The sequence below is a fragment of the Ceratotherium simum genome, chromosome 11 (genome assembly GCF_057802395.1).
Source record: "Ceratotherium simum simum isolate JZ-2026a chromosome 11, ASM5780239v1, whole genome shotgun sequence".
In the NCBI taxonomy this organism is placed as follows: Eukaryota; Metazoa; Chordata; class Mammalia; order Perissodactyla; family Rhinocerotidae; genus Ceratotherium; species Ceratotherium simum.
The window spans coordinates 2,408,460-2,423,829 of NC_141910.1; the positions used below are offsets into that span (position 1 = coordinate 2,408,460).

Below are 15,370 nucleotides of genomic sequence, written 5' to 3' on the forward strand. Positions count from 1 at the left end.
CCGCCCGTACAGCCTCCCCCAAGCCGGGAGAGCTACGCCTCCCAGCAGACAATGGAAGCATCGCGCTGCAAAAGAAGTACGAAGAGCCGGGAGGGTCAATCTGCGCCGGAGTCTTGGCTTCTGGCCAAAAAGGCTCTGGCTAATCAGCGGTCGAAGCTGCCTCCGCTTCCCGGCTGGGCAGGACAACCTAACAGCGGCCTCCGAGGCTGGGCGCAGTCGGCGCAGACTCACTTCTCGATCCATTCCTCCGACCGGCGCCATGTGGCTTTGGCTGGTGCTGCTGGCCGTGCTGCTGCTGGTGGTCCTCCGCAAAGTTTACCTGGGGCTGTTCACAGGCAGTTCCCCGAACCCATTCTCCGAGGACGTCAAGCGGCCACCCGCGCCCCTGGTGACCGACAAGGAGGCCAGGAAGAAGGTTCTCAGGCAAGGTCAGCAGGAAGGGACCCTGGGGTCCGAGGCTGCGCTCTGGCTTCCTCCAGGGTTTGCCTTCCCATTCCAGCGGCGCGAGCCGCTGCCGACCTGGGCCTCAGTTTCCCCATATGTAGAGTGCTGGTGCCAGCCCTAGTGGTCTAGTGGTTATGATTCGGCGCTGTCATCCCTGGACCCGGGTTCGTTTTTCGGTCAGGGAACCACACCACCGGTCTGTCAGTTGTCATACTTTGAGGGCTGTGTATTGCTGTGATGCTGAAAGCTATGCCACTGGTATTTCAAATACCAGTAGGGTCACCCGTAGTGGAAAGATTTCAGCAGAGCTTCCAGACTAGACAGACTAGGAGGAAGAAGGACCTGGCCACCCACTCACTTACGAAGAAATTGGCCGTGAAAACCCTGTGAATAACAGAGTGAACCAGGGCCGTGCTTAGCGGTTGAGTGCGCGCGCTCCGCTGCTGGCGACCCTGGTTCGGATCCCGGGCGCGCACACACGCACCACTTCTCCGGCCATGCTGGGGCCGCGTCCCACGTGCAGCAACTGGAAGGATGTGCGGCTGTGACATGCAACTGTCTGCTGGGGCTTTGGGGGAAAAATAAATAAATAAAATTATTTTAAAAAAAAACAACAGTGGACCATTGTCTGATGTAGTGCTGGACTGTGAGAAGATGGCACGAAAAGACCTGGCAGTGTTCTGCTCTGCTTTACACAGGGTCCCTAGGAGTTGGAATTGAGTCCAGGGCACTAACAACAAAAAGTGCTGGGAGAGCTTCCCTGCACGTGGAGGTGCCCCGCTTTAGTATCCACCGGCAAGAGCCTTTGCCTGGGCGGACCTGGGGAATAGTGGCTCCACAGGCGCTGGCGTCCTGGGCGTGCCACCATCTATGGGTGCAGCTCCTGGGATAGACAGGAAGGAACCTTTCCCCACTTGGCTCTAGGACCTTAACTTTTTCACTTACCCTCCTCCATGGGTTCAACGACTTAGGGGAGCTGCACAGAAATCTCTTCCAGTCTGTAGAGGAAGTTGCATTTTGCCCATCAAGTGATTTGACTGGTTATGCCTGTCAAATCTTCTGGTTGAACCCTGGTTCTAAAACTTTGGGAGAGGCTCAACAGGGTGCGTCAGGCTCAGAGCCACTCTTCCCTCTACCAGAGTACCTCCACTGTCATCTTTTTTTTTTTTTAAATATTTCTCAGTATTTTGCCACAATTTTATTTCTTTTTTATTTTTATTTATTTATTTGTTCCCCCAAAGCCCCAGTAGATAGTTGTGTGTCATAGCTGCACATCCTTCTAGTTGCTGCATGTGGGATGCAGCCTCAGCATGGCCGGAGAAGCGGTGCATCAGTGCTCGCCCGGGATCTGAACCCGGGCCGCCAGCAGTGAAGCGCACGCACTCAACTGCTAAGACAAAGGGCCGGCCCACCACTGTCATCTTTAAAACATATTTTGGGGTTACTTCTAAGGTTTAAAGAAAGAGTTCTGCTACTTTTTTTTTTTTAATTGGATCCTCTGTTTGATCTCCAGGGTCCCTCTCACTTGTAAATTTTAGAATTCTGTGTGCCATGTCTTGCTACACAGTTGGAGACGATACTATTCTAAGTGAGAGGAATATTAGTCTGAACTTCAGAGATCTAAGTTTTAGCTTAGACTCTGATACTAATTTACTGCATAACCATTAGCAAGTCACTTCACTTATCTAGGTTGGTCCAAAAATGAGATGACTAATTTAACCGTTTTTCAAACCAGTAGAATAGAAAATATCAGAGTGCATCATACATAGTTTTGGTAAGTATTGTATTGTGAAACTTTTATATTATATACTTACATATGTTCTGGGTTGTGATATAAAATGTATTTTTCACTACACATGTTTCTAAAAACATTTGAAAAGTTAAAAGTTTACCAAGTTCTCTTGCAGCTTGAAAAATTCTTTGGGAGTGATCTTTAAAGAACAGATCTTGTGTTGGAAGTGCCCATGTAGCACCACTTGCTGTCTAGTTTTGTCTTGTGTAGATGCTGCCCCCTTAGCCCTGCCTCCAGACTTTTCTGGTATGAGGGGGTGGTGCTGTGATTTCTCATCTCTGTCCTGCCCAAGCTTCTGCATCAGGATCTCAAAGAACCATCATATGACCAGGCTGTGCCACCAGCACCTGCAGATCCTGCATTTTCCAAAGATAACCAGCTTGTGAATGGACAGTTCCGTAGCCCAACAGCCTGCCCCATGACACTCTCCTCCATCCCCCACCTCCTTGTTTTCTTTCTTCCCTAGCTCTCTCTCTGTCTGCACTTAGGTTTCTCAGCCTGTATTGTTGTCAGCTTTCTGTTTTGTTCCTATAATAGTTTACTGATTCTTGCTTTCTTTGAAAGTAGGGAAAATCCCTAGGAACATAGTGGCTTTGGTTAAACCCGTTCAGATCAAAACAAATCACTTTGTTTAATTTGCCTGGCTGGTCCTGAGTACTTCCCAGTAAAATGTTTGAGATAGATTAGTCAAGAGCCCCAAACTGCTCTAGAGTTTTCTTGCATTGTACAAACCAGAAGAGTCTTCCTTGGCTTCCACACCTTTGCCCTTTTGCTGCCCCTGCCTGAGAAGTCCACGCTCCATCTCTTCCCTCTGCTGCAGCTTTCTCAGCCAGCCGAGTGCCAGAGAAGCTGGATGTGGTGGTGATTGGCAGTGGCTTTGGGGGCCTGGCTGCAGCTGCGATTCTGGCCAAAGCTGGCAAGCGAGTTCTGGTGCTGGAACAACATACCAAGGCAGGAGGCTGTTGTCATACCTTTGGACAGAATGGCCTTGAATTTGACACAGGTAAGGCTTATGTGGAAAAGGGTTGGGAGCTTGGCTCTTATCTTCAGGAGGCTTGGAGCAGCTGTTGTAGGGGATGATCTTGGGCATTTCTGTTGTTTTGGAGGCCCCATCTTCTCTCCGGGTACCACTTTCCTTGTCTGACAGCCGTACCCCCTGGGAGCTGAGCTGGGCAGGAGTTTGGTGGTTTCTGCTGCAACACTTCCCTACAGAAAGGGTGGCAGTGCCCCCTGGGCGTGGACTCGGCCTTGCAGGACATTCTTTCCACCTTGCTTCCTTGTCCACCATTCCAGGGCTGAATCCCCTTATCCCTATGACACCTTGTTTCTCCATCTCCCAACAGGAATCCATTATATTGGGCGCATGGAGGAGGGCAGCTTTGACCGTTTCATCTTGGACCAGATCACTGAGGGGCAGCTGGACTGGGCTCACTTGTCTTCCCCCTTTGACATCATGGTACTAGAAGGGCCCAGTGGCCGAAAAGAGTTCCCCATGTACAGTGGAAAGAAAGCCTACATTCAGGGCCTCAAGGAGAAGTTTCCCCAGGAAGAGGCTGCCATTGACAAGTATATGAAGCTGGTTAAGGTAACATGGACATGCTGAGGACCCCGTTTATTTTCGACAAGGCTGACCTTCTTCATTAGTGGAGTGACTGGTGGGGGAGGCAGGAAGGGAGGACTAGTCATGTCTGTCCTGAACTCAGCCCCCGCCCGGGTTGGCCTCTGTGCCCAGCTGGGCCCTCTGTCTCTGGAGCCTGGGCTCAGCAGCTGCCACTCTCACTCTGGCTTCTGGGGGCGCCCTGCTCTCCTCCCTGACAAGGCTGGCTTCCATGCAGTCAGATCACTACCCTTTTTTTTGCTTCATCTGAGACCAGATGGGGATTTTTCAAAAGGAATTTGGGCAGGAAACTGCAAAGCACAAAAAGGGACTCATCTGAGTGTAGAATGGGAAAAATTCACAGAGTACATATTTTTAAAAAATCCAAATTCAGCAAAGTTTGGAGGTAAGTGTTACTGGGCCCTTGGGCTGGTGCAGCCTGTTGGAATGGTGATTCTGTCACAGGTTCTAGAGATGAGACCTGTCCCTCCCTGCTCATTGTCTTCCCCAGGTGGTATCCAGTGGAGCTGTTCATGCCGTCTTGTTGAAGATCCTCCCTTTGCCTGTGGCTCAGCTCCTCAGCAAGTGTGGGCTGCTCACCCGTTTCTCTCCGTTCCTTCGTGCGTCCACCCAGAGCCTGGCTGAGGTCCTGCGGCAGCTGCCTGCCTCCCAGGAGCTCCAGGCAGTGCTCAGCTACATCTTCCCCACTTACGGTGGGTACTGGCCTTGGCCCTGGGCAGCTCCTGGAGGAGGAGCTGCTGCCCTCTTGGCTCAACCTTTCTTCTCGAAGCTGCTTGGCTGATTGAAATGGAGCAGTATAAACCCCAGGCCCTCTGGAGCTTATGGATGAGAAGTCTGTCCACCTACCTGCTGACTCACTGGTAGAAATTCCCTTCCTCCACACCCTGGATGATTTTCCTTTTCAACCAACACTGTCCTGCCTGGTCTTGGCAGCGTGGCAGTTTGCAGGGAGGACATTCCCAGTAGCCCCAAGATCTGCAAGGTACCCCATGTTTGGATAGAAACAGGGCCTCTGGCTCCCCTGAGCCCTGGGGATCATCTGGATCATGAGATGGATAGACTCAGGCTGCGCGTCATCTGACAGGAACCCATGTTCCTTTCTGAATGGTGCTCCTGTCTGCTCTTGCCTCATCACCGCTTCCTGTCTTCTGTAGGCGTAACCCCCAGCCACACCGCCTTTTCCATGCATGCTCTGCTGGTTGACCACTACATAAAAGGGGCCTTTTATCCCCGAGGGGGTTCCAGTGAAATCGCCTTCCACACCATCCCTGTGATTCAGCGGGCCGGGGGCGCTGTCCTGACGAGGGCCCCTGTGCAGAGTGTGTTGCTGGACTCAGCTGGGAAAGCCTGTGGTGAGAGCCCTGCGTCGTGCTTCCCGGTCCCTGAGCTGGGAGGGGAGAGATCTGGGGTGCAGAGAAAAGAAAGCACCAAGGGCAGAAGGTGTAGAAGAACCGCCCTCCTCTTGGGGTTAAAGGCTGGAATCTGCCCCAGAGCAGGGGCCCAAGAATAGAGATTAGTCTGGAGGTAAAAAGGATGCGGGAAGGATAAAGGATTGCATGGTTTCCCAAGAACAACGTTTCATCATTTATTCAATAGATAAAAATAGTTATCCAGTAATCCCTGACCTCCTGGAGTGTAGGGACTATGTCTTTTTAATCTTTATGTCTATAGATCTTAGACATAATAGGCTCAGTAGATGTTTGTTCAGTGACTGATGGAATGAATGAGTCACTGGGGCACTCCATAGGGCAGTGTGGAGGCCAGCAGGATGCCCTGCCCTCAATCTGTAAATGGCAGTGTGGGGCCTAGAATCTCGTTATCCAGGTTCAGGTCTTTGTTGTTACCTGCACAGAGAGTCAAAACCCCACTGTGGATGAACTCTATGAGAGGTCTATGCAAGGAAGGACTCTATACATAGAACAGGCCATCCATGACTAGGGGGTGCTTAAAGAAGCATCAGGGGAGGGGACAGAGAGAGGCCTGAGGAAAACAGGGCTGGTATGATGGTGAATTCACCAAAGGAAGCTTTCAAGGAGGAGGTGGTGAGTGGGTGGCCCAGTGCCCCAAAAAACCAATGGAGAAAAGGCCATCAGCGCTCTCTGAGAACATGTTTGTAGAAGAGACTAGGAAATTGTGGGGTGGTGAGAGAGGTGGCTGTCAGTTGTGTGAGATTTTCCCTGATGTGCACGAGCAAGTTCTCCTTCCAGCCAAAAGGGGTCCATGAAGCCAGGTGGGTTTATTGATTCAGTTAAATTCAATTCAGAATATATTTATTCGTGTTTTTCATGTGCTAGGCAATAAAAGATGGAGATAAAAAATAAGTAAGTCCTGGGGCCGGCCCGGTGGCGCAAGCGGTTAAGTGCGCGCGCTCTGCTGCGGCGGCCCGGGGTTCGCCGGTTCGGATCCTGGGCGCGCACCGATGCACTGCTTGGCAAGCCATGCTGTGGCGGCGTCCCATATAAAGTGGAGGAAGATGGGCACGGATGTTAGCCCAGGGCCAGTCTTCCTCGGCAAAAAAAAGAGGAGGATTGGCAGATGTTAGCATAGGGCTAATCTCGTCACACACACAAAAAGTAAGTCCCAATCTCTAACTCAAGAAGTTTCTGGTCTAGGGAAGATCACTGTGATATAATGTAAGTGCCATATAGAGGCACATACTAAGGATGGGAGGTGACATAGGGGATGGTAGAACAGGGAAGGTCTCGAGGGAAGGCAGGGGTGCTTGAGCAAGGTCATAAAGGGTGAGAGGAAGCTAGGCAGAGGGAACAGAATGTGCAAAGGCATGGAGTTATAAAAGGGCTGAGTATTTTTAGGCATCTGGAAATACTGGGTTGAACCATAAGAAATTGCCTTTTTTTTTTTATTGAGGTCATAATAGTTTATAACATTGTGAAATTTCAGTTGTACATTATTATTTGTCAGTCACCATATATATGTGCCCTTTACCCCTTATGCCCAACCCCCAACCCCCTTCCCCTCAGTAACCACTAATCTGTTCTCTTCGTCCATGTGTTTGTTTATCTTCCACATATGAGTGAAATCATACGGTGTTTGTCTTTCTCTGTCTGGCTTATTTTGCTTAAAAAAATACTCAGGGCCCATCCATGTTGTTGCAAATGGGACAATTTTGTCTTTTTTTATGGCTGAGTAGTATTCCATTGTATATATACACCACATCTTCTTTATCCATTCATCAGTTGTTGGGCACTTAAGTTGCTTCCACGTCTTGGGTATTGTGAATAATGCTGCAACGAACATAGAGGTGCATGAGTCTCCTTGTATTGTTTATTTCATGTTCTTGGCATAAATAGCCAGTAGTGGGATAGCTGGGTTGTATGGTATTTCTATTTTTAATTTTTTGAGAAATTGCCATACTGGGAAAGTGCCATTTTTATAGGTCAAAAATGGTTGAATATCAGCTGTTTCATATGGTTCTACCTAATAGTTTAGTGAGAGTGGCCAGAGATGAGGCTGGACACACAGAAGGGACCGGATCATGGACGGCTGATAGAAGACTTTGGAGTTTCTTTTATAGAGGTCGAGGTGCCATGGGAGGGTTCTAAAGAGAGTATTTTGGAAATAGAACTTTGGTGGCAGTGAAGAAGGGCCTGGGATTCCAATGGGCTTCAGCCCAGGAGCTCTGTCAGGGTTAGTGTGGAGGTGGTTGGGTCTGGCTAAAGAAAAGAGCGCCCACACGGGGTGGGGAGAGAGCGAGGGAAGGTGAGCGCCAAGCGACTGTGGGAAGAGCAGAGAGTGCTTGAGGATGCTTCACTGACTGCAGATTTCCAGGGGCCTGCCCGCCTTGCCCCAGGTGGGCTGGAGGACACCCAGGTCTGAGAAAATGAAGTGTAGGCTGGGAGAGATCTGTGCGGGATATGGGCCTTTCTCTTCCTCATGGAGCACACAGAACCTCAGCCACGCTCTTGTGTCTGCAGGTGTCAGTGTGAAGAAGGGTCAGGAGCTGGTGAACATCTATTGCCCCATCGTGATCTCCGACGCAGGACTGTTCAATACATATGAGTACTTATTGCCAGAGAAGGCCCGCTGTCTGCCAGGTAAGACTGGGCTGCGTTGCTCTCTTCCAAGTTCCCCAGCACTGTTCTGGAGCCAGCCAGGCTGATGCTTTCCCCAGGGCGGTGGCTGCCCTTTGTCCTTAAGCAGAAAAGGTGAGCATACCGGTCTTGAACATCCATTCCCAGCAAGGCCTCTGTATTTAGGGGCTGGGAAACAACTTCCTTTGTATCCCCACCCTTTGGTCCTTATCTCTCATTTCATTCTTGGCATATGTATCCCTTTTCCCCTTATAACCTCAACCACTTTTCCAAACTCTCCTCTTTTAAGTCTCCATTCCAAGTTGCCATTTCCAGTTTCCCTAGATCTTAGGTCATTTTTCTCATAGTTAATGATGGTGGGTAGAGTCCTAAAGGAACATTTCTAGGGTTTTCACTAAGTTTGTGGTATGAATCCTGCTTCTGTCCTTAATTTTTCACTTATTTTGAGTGGGGAAGACTGGTCTGACATTTTCAGTAAGGGAAGCTAAGGCTGGCGTGGAGAAGAAAGGCTTGATGAATTGTTGTGTGCTTTATTTGGGACTCAGGGTTCTACTTTTCTGCCTCTTTCAGGAACCAGCTCCTTATGGGGCTGAGGCTGCAGGAGTACCCTTCTGGCTTTCTTCTCTTCCTTGAGCCCTGTGCTCAAATCTGGGACCTACACAGAAATAAGCCTCAATCCAGTCATCTCCTCTAATAGGCTGTATCCAAAAATAAAAGCCTGGTTTTGTGAAGGGGGGAGGTAGGCATGTTTATGGGTGTGTCCTTGGTGAGTCTATGTGAGAGGCTTTACCTTTGTCATTGCACTTGATCCTCAGAGCCAGCTGGGAGAGAGACACTGTGATCCTCATGTTTATCGCTGGGGAAGTGGAGGCCCATACCAGTGAAGTAACTTCCCATGGCCGCCTAGCTCGAAAGTGGCAAAGCTGAGATGAGAATGCTGCTGTGTCTGACTTGACAGCCGGGGCTCTCAGCCTGCTCTGGGCTGAGAATCTTGGGGCTTCCAGAGAAAAGCCCTCACTAAAAGTTTTAGGGGCAGGAGAGCAGGCCAGCCCACAGAGAACAAAGTAGCTGAGCCAAAGTTAGATGAGAAGTTACCATTTTGAAAGACTTGAGGATATCATGTAACCAGAAGCTACTGGTGTGATCTGAGGAAAGGACGCCAGCTGGCCAGGAGGGGACCAATAATCCAGGGAGGTAAGAGAGAGGGGTCTGGATAGAGGCCTCTGGCTGGGGTGGGAGGTAGAGAGAAGGGGGCAGCTCAAGATGTGGTTGGGATGGAAATCATGGACTTCAGGGGTGCGTGGAGGAGAAGCCCAGAGAGCAGTGGGAAGGGGCTCTCCACCCCAGAGGGTGGCCTGGGGGCCACTCTTTGAGGAGCAGGGGAACGTGGGCAGCAGAGTGGGTTCAGTAGAAAAGTGAGGTCCTAGATTTCCTTGTAGGGGAGAGGGTGGAGTGGCAGTTGTAATTGTCTCTAAGGTGTAAGATGTGTACTACCAAAAACCAGCCTTCTCATTCCTTTGCCTCACTTAGCTGGGCCTCAGCCAGCATCTGCTGCCAGCTGAGCCTCCCCTCTCTCAGACTGGGTGAGCGGCGTGGGGTAAGGCAGAGACTGCCCCGTGGCAGGGCAGTGGGGTGGGGCTGGGTGGGCTGACAGACTTTGCCTTTGGTACTTCCTGCCTCCCTGTCTCGCAGGACCTCTGAACCTTGACACTGTCCTCTGAGAGGTCCCAGTGTCCCACCCGGGCCTGCCTTCTCTCTAGGCAGCGATGCTACAGTTACCTGTTCAGCTTGCCCTCCCTTCACTGTCCGGTTACAGCTTTCACTGCTCTTATGTATCTTAGCTCTGAAACCAATCTAATGGTACCAGCCCCCAATGGGCTGAAGGACTGATTGCCTGCCTTGGGTGGGTAGTTGGATGCTGCCCCAGATGAATCCCAGTTTCAGAACATTTCAGGCAGTGGCAGCGATGATGCTTAACTCAGAGAGCCCAGGTGCTGGGACTTCTTTGTTTCCATCTGTTGGGGGTGGAGATTCTCATAGGTCTATCTTCCTCTCACAGATGGGAACCAGATCTCTGGTGGCCTCTGGGACAGGCAGTGCCAGTTGGGTTTGAGGGTGGAGGTAAGGTGGTCAGGCAGAGGGAGCCTTTGTGAATAGGAGCGCCTGTCTTAATTCCACTGCTGAGCCTTGAGGAGGTTACTGGGGATGTTTTGCAGAGGAAGTTTTTTGAGTGGGGAAGACTAGTCTGCCAATATCTGTAAGGGAAGCTAAGGCTGGAATGGAGAAGAAAGGCTTGATATAATTGTTGGGTGTCTTATTCAGCACCCAAGGTTATATTTTTCTACCAGGTATACCTTCCTAGATCCCTTCCTTCTAGCTGGGGAAAGGGAAAGGAAGGGCTAGGTGGAGGTAATTGTTCTACTGGGCCTCTGAAGACCTAGGGGGTTTCACTTCTAGGCCCCTGGTTCTGTCCATGCCCACACCCACCCCACTGGAGAGGGAGTGCCGGCGGTGTGATTGCCCCTGGGTGCCGGGAGCAGGTGATAAGGTGCTCCTGTGGCTCCAGGGCAGTCCATTGCTCCTGATGGCAGCTCTGGAACCCCACATTCCCCTTCCCTCCTCAGTGTACTCCCATAGCTGGGTGTCTGTAAATCTTATGCCTGTTGTCCTACTGTAGTTGTTATAATGCCCCCTTTCACTCTCAAAAGTGGCCTGTTTTGGATGACAGATTCTATGGTCACCCTGCCCATAGCACTTCATTCTTTGCAGCCTCTGTGAGGATCGCCAGCTTCTTTCAGGAAAGCCTCTTTTCCAGTAGACAGGCATCATATGTGATTCCTTATAGTATCCCCGGGGCCCAGCAAAGGATTCTGCACATGTTAGGTCCTCAACAAAGATTTGTTAAATGAAGTAAGCAGAGCAGCCAGTGGCTGAGTTATCCTCAATGGGAACAAAGGGTAAGAATTTGTAGGGGCAATTTCTGGAAAACTGGTCTGGGGTCATCTGTTGAGGCGGGGAGGCACAGCTGCTTAGGTCCCAGGGACATTAGAGCCCTCAGGTGGCTGTTGCCTTCCTCCCTGGTGCTGTTCTTGCCTCCTCCCCTAGCTGAATTCTGAAATGCCAAGCGCCAGGAATGCCATTTGCATTTGTTCATCTGCGCTGCTTACCATTTCCAGGCCTTGTACTGACTGAACAGCACGTTAGGAATCATGCATATTCATTCATTAGATGGCTTGTACTCAAGTTAATGCTGAAATCAAGGCTTATAACAAACTACTGTTCACATGTGTGGTCTTTGTAGTATGGAGCCCAGTCATCTGCTCATAACCGAAAGACATTAAGGAGGAGGTTGGAGGCAGTTAGCCTGCGACTGTCCTGCAGGCGCCGTGAGCCAGCTTAGGGAGGCTGGGCGTCACCTGCTTCTAAAGGTGCTTAGAGCAGAAGTGGGTGGAGGTGGAAGATCAGGAATCAGCAGGAGACAGAAGAGCAGGCCTCTGCCAAGTCAATGTTGAAACAAGAGTTGTAAAAATGGCCCAGAGGCTGGGCTGGCAGCGGAGGACAAGACTCCGGAGAGAGTGAGCAGGCATCAGCAGGCTCTCCTGGGGCAGGGAGTGGCCATCTCTGGCCACAGGTCACGAGCCCTCACCAGTTATCTTTGGCAGGTGTGAAGCAGCAGCTGGGGATGGTGCGGCCCGGCATGAGCATACTGTCTGTGTTCATCTGCCTACGAGGCACCAAGAAGGACTTGGGTCTGCAGTCCACCAACTACTTTGTTTATTTTGACACAGACATGGATAAGGCGTAAGGCTTGTGTGTGCATGTGTGGGGAGAGGGCGTCAGCATGGGCCCACAGCCCACAGGGCCCCTCTTTCTCCCTTGACACTGGGGAATAAGCAGCAGGATATGGACTGGGAGGAAGTGGGCAGGAATTTACTCCTGGGAGGGTTTTTCACACCTAGGCTGTGCCTTAGCTTCATAACCATGGGGAGTCCCCGGGGATGAACTGTCCTGGGGGTGGTGCTGGTGGCCTGGAGATCGGCAGCCACACTCCTCTCACCCCCAGGATGGAGCACTTCCTCTCTATGCCCAGGGAAAAGGCTGCAGCACACCTGCCCTTTCTCTTCATTGCCTCCTCAACAGCCAAGGACCCAACTTGGGAGGACCGATTCCCAGGTGGGGCCTAAGGTCTGGGGGAGGGGGTTGGGGCAGGGAAGGGGCCAGGCGGTAGTAACCCCAGCCCTGCATCCCCAGACCGGTCTACATTGATCATGCTAGTGCCCACTTCCTATGAGTGGTTTGAGGAATGGTGGGAGGAGCCCAAAGGAAAGCGGAGCAGCGACTACGAGACCCTCAAAAACTCCTTTGTTGAAGCCTCCCTGTCAGTTGTCATGAAGCTGTTCCCACAGCTGGAGGGAAAGGTAGGAGGGTAGACTATGTGGTTGTGGTGACGGACCCTTTCTTTGGGGCAGGGGAGCAAAGGCCTGAGATAATTGAGCTCCAGGGAAGGCCAGGGAACCCTCGTCCCAGGCGGTCCGCTCATTCAAGGCGAGCAGAAGAGACAAGGCTCTCACAAGTCCCACTGCCTTCTTTGCCTCCTCAGGTGGAGAGTGTGAGTGGAGGATCCCCACTGACCAGTCAGTTCTATCTGGCTGCTCCCCGGGGTGCCTGCTATGGGGCAGACCACGACCTGGCCCGCCTGCAACCTCATGTGATGGCCTCGAGGGCCCAAAGCCCCATCCCCAACCTCTACCTGACAGGTACACGGACTGCCCCATTTTGCCAGGACCTGAGACCCTGGGCCTCCCTGTCACCCAAAGTCCTCTGTTCCCGTCCTTAGGTCCTGCTTTCTCCTGCAGCCCCGCACACCCTGAGCTGGGCTGCCTCGGCAGGCTGTGGACCCTGGTCCTGATCTGAAGTCATCTCTGGGTGGCCCTAGTGTGGAGGAGTGAACGCGAGAGCCCTTGCTCTCCCCTCTCCCCCACTTGGGGGATGCTCATGGGCCTCTGCTCTTGTCTCCTAGGCCAGGATATCTTCACCTGTGGGTTGATGGGGGCCCTGCAAGGGGCCTTGCTGTGCAGTAGCGCCATCCTGAAGCGGAACCTGTACTTAGACCTTAAGAAGCTTGGCTCAAGGATCCAAGCACAGAAGAAGAAGAATTAGTTTGGTCAGGGATGAGTCAGAGGAATTTTGCCAGTGCTGTGGCACAGCCCCTGACTTACCCATAATGTCTTTCTGCATTATTTCCTTGCTCAAGTAAAGGCACTCTAATTTGTTTTTGATTTGTGAATACAGGTCTGACACACAAGTCTAGCATAGATCACAGTTCTTAAACTGAAGCTCTTCCAGCGGGGGCAGGCGATGACATTTCATACTCTTTATAATATGCTAGCCCTACTAAAAGGCCCAGTGTGGGCTGTGCTTTAGATAGCCTTAATGTCTCATCAGGCAGAGTGCTCTGCACCCCACACCCATACCTCCTAACTCTGAACAATCCAAGTGAACGTTCTTTTGATCAGGTGGCTAGAACCCTTGAAAGTGTCGGTCAGCTGCAGTAGGTTGGTCCAGTTGTCCCAAGGCTTCTCCTCTCACTCTTTTTTTTTTTTGCTGAGGAAGATTGGCTCTGAGCTAACGTCTGTGCCCATCTTCCTCTATTTTGTGTGTGGGACGCTGCCACAGCATGGCTTGGTGAGCGGTGCACAGGTCTGTGCCCGGGATCTGAACCCGTGAACCCAGGGCCGCTGAAGTGGAGTGTATGAACTTAACCACTACACCACCTGGCGGGCCCCTCCTCTCATTCACTCTTAATGCTGCACTGCAGGAGTTCTACACCATTGAGGAAAAAGAGTGCCTAATGAGGTTTTAGTCAACACCTGGGCATGGTTTTGGTTATAGTTCCATAGTGTTCAGAGGCCTCCAGATCCCATTTTTGCTGGTTTCAATGGCTCTTTCAGAGTGGGGAAATGCCTGTGATAGGCTCAGTGTGGTTGTGGGGGCTGGGGGTAAAGACAACATATTAGTTATCGAGCTGTATGTTAGCAGATAATATCCAATTTGTATGCAGCCAGGCCCTAGGTTCATCTTCCTTATGATTGGGATGACATTGGGTTCTCAACGTGCCAGCACCAAGATACCCTCACAGAGCTCAGCACCTGAGCCTCAAGGCTTATCTTCCAAAAATACACAGCTAAGGGTGACGTTAGTAGTTAGGGCACAGGACAGGAAAGATGACTTCACTGGGGTTGAAGCAGGCTGAAAGAGCATTCCAGGTCAAGGGTACAGCAGAGGACAAGCACTGAAAGGTAACTGAATGTATCATGACAAAGGGCCCAGCTACCTCCTAAACCTAGAACATGGCTGCCTGATGGGGAGGAGGAGTGGGGTTGGAAATCAGTCGGGATCGGAACATAGAAAGAACGTGTGCAAAGTTCAGGAATGCTGTTTCCAGTTTATTGGTACATATATAGGGACTAGATGGGAAGGTGAATGAAGGCTAAAGGCTAAAAACAAAAAAATGACCTTTCACTTATGTTAGGCCTTATTTCAGTCAATTTTAATGCAATATTAATAAATTTAATGATTTTATAGCTTTAATATTTGAATTTATTTTGGTTTCTGTGCAATGATACAAAACTACATTGAGATGGCATTCATAGAAGCTCAGTAAAATGTTATGTACTGAAAAATACTTATAATCAGACCAAATAAGCTTTAAAAAATAAAATTAAGTAATTAAATTACAAAAAGCTGAAAATAGAAAACATTGCCAATCTAACTGGGTAAACGAAAAAGGAAGGGAAACAGTTTCAACAATCAACCATTTATTTAACACAACAGACTTTTGAATTAAGGGAATATCTGTCAAAGAGTGTGAGGGGGCTGGCTCTGTTGGCAGCTTGGAAGACCACACAGCTCAGACCCAATGCGTTTACAGAGGAGTTTCTAGACTGGGATATTTAGGAAATTCACATGTGACTTGTGGAAGGAGGTGAGGTGAGAGTCAGTCTTGGCTCTGGGTGTACAGTTAAATTAAACCTGAAAATCTCTTCCCAGGATTCTTACTTAAGCAAGGCAAGGCTAAATGCAACCTTCCCAGCAAGAGTGTTCAGAAAACAGCTGGCAGAACTACAGGGTCTGGTGTATAGCATACGCCTCTCTGTTCAAATGATTCAGAACATGTGCAAAGCCTGCTAGCTTTCATCACACGTGCAGCAGTATGTATCAAGTTACCCTGTAAAAACAAGGGGCAGGCTTCTTTTTTGATTTAAATGGCATGAAATGGAGAAGAAAATGAAAATCACTATCAGGGGAATTTTAGAGGTTTAGAATTCTATCACCAAATATTTCATTAAAAACCATCATGGGAAAACAAATGTCAGAGTATACATATATCTAGTTGTCAGGCCTTTCTGAGTTGTCTTAGCCTTTCTAGATAGACTGGCCTTCCACTCCCCAAGACTTGAAATA

At 50.2% G+C, this 15,370-nt stretch overlaps 1 protein-coding gene across 2 annotated transcripts; it reads left to right on the top strand.

The window, feature by feature from the left end:
• On the top strand, window positions 1–14,497 carry RETSAT (retinol saturase). 2 transcript variants are annotated; one of them, XM_004437206.3, is made up of 11 exons: window positions 1–428; window positions 3,057–3,239; window positions 3,580–3,821; window positions 4,345–4,546; window positions 5,009–5,206; window positions 7,790–7,909; window positions 11,569–11,707; window positions 11,970–12,079; window positions 12,158–12,324; window positions 12,507–12,663; window positions 12,927–14,497. In XM_004437206.3, exons 1-11 carry the CDS (start codon window positions 260–262, stop codon window positions 13,064–13,066), a joined length of 1,827 nt encoding a protein of 608 aa, XP_004437263.2. In that variant the 5' UTR covers window positions 1–259; the 3' UTR covers window positions 13,067–14,497. The 2 variants fall into 2 exon arrangements, with proteins under 2 accessions (XP_004437263.2, XP_014648212.2); XM_014792726.2 differs by lacking the exon at window positions 12,158–12,324.
• The last annotated feature ends 873 nt before the right edge of the window (window positions 14,498–15,370 follow it).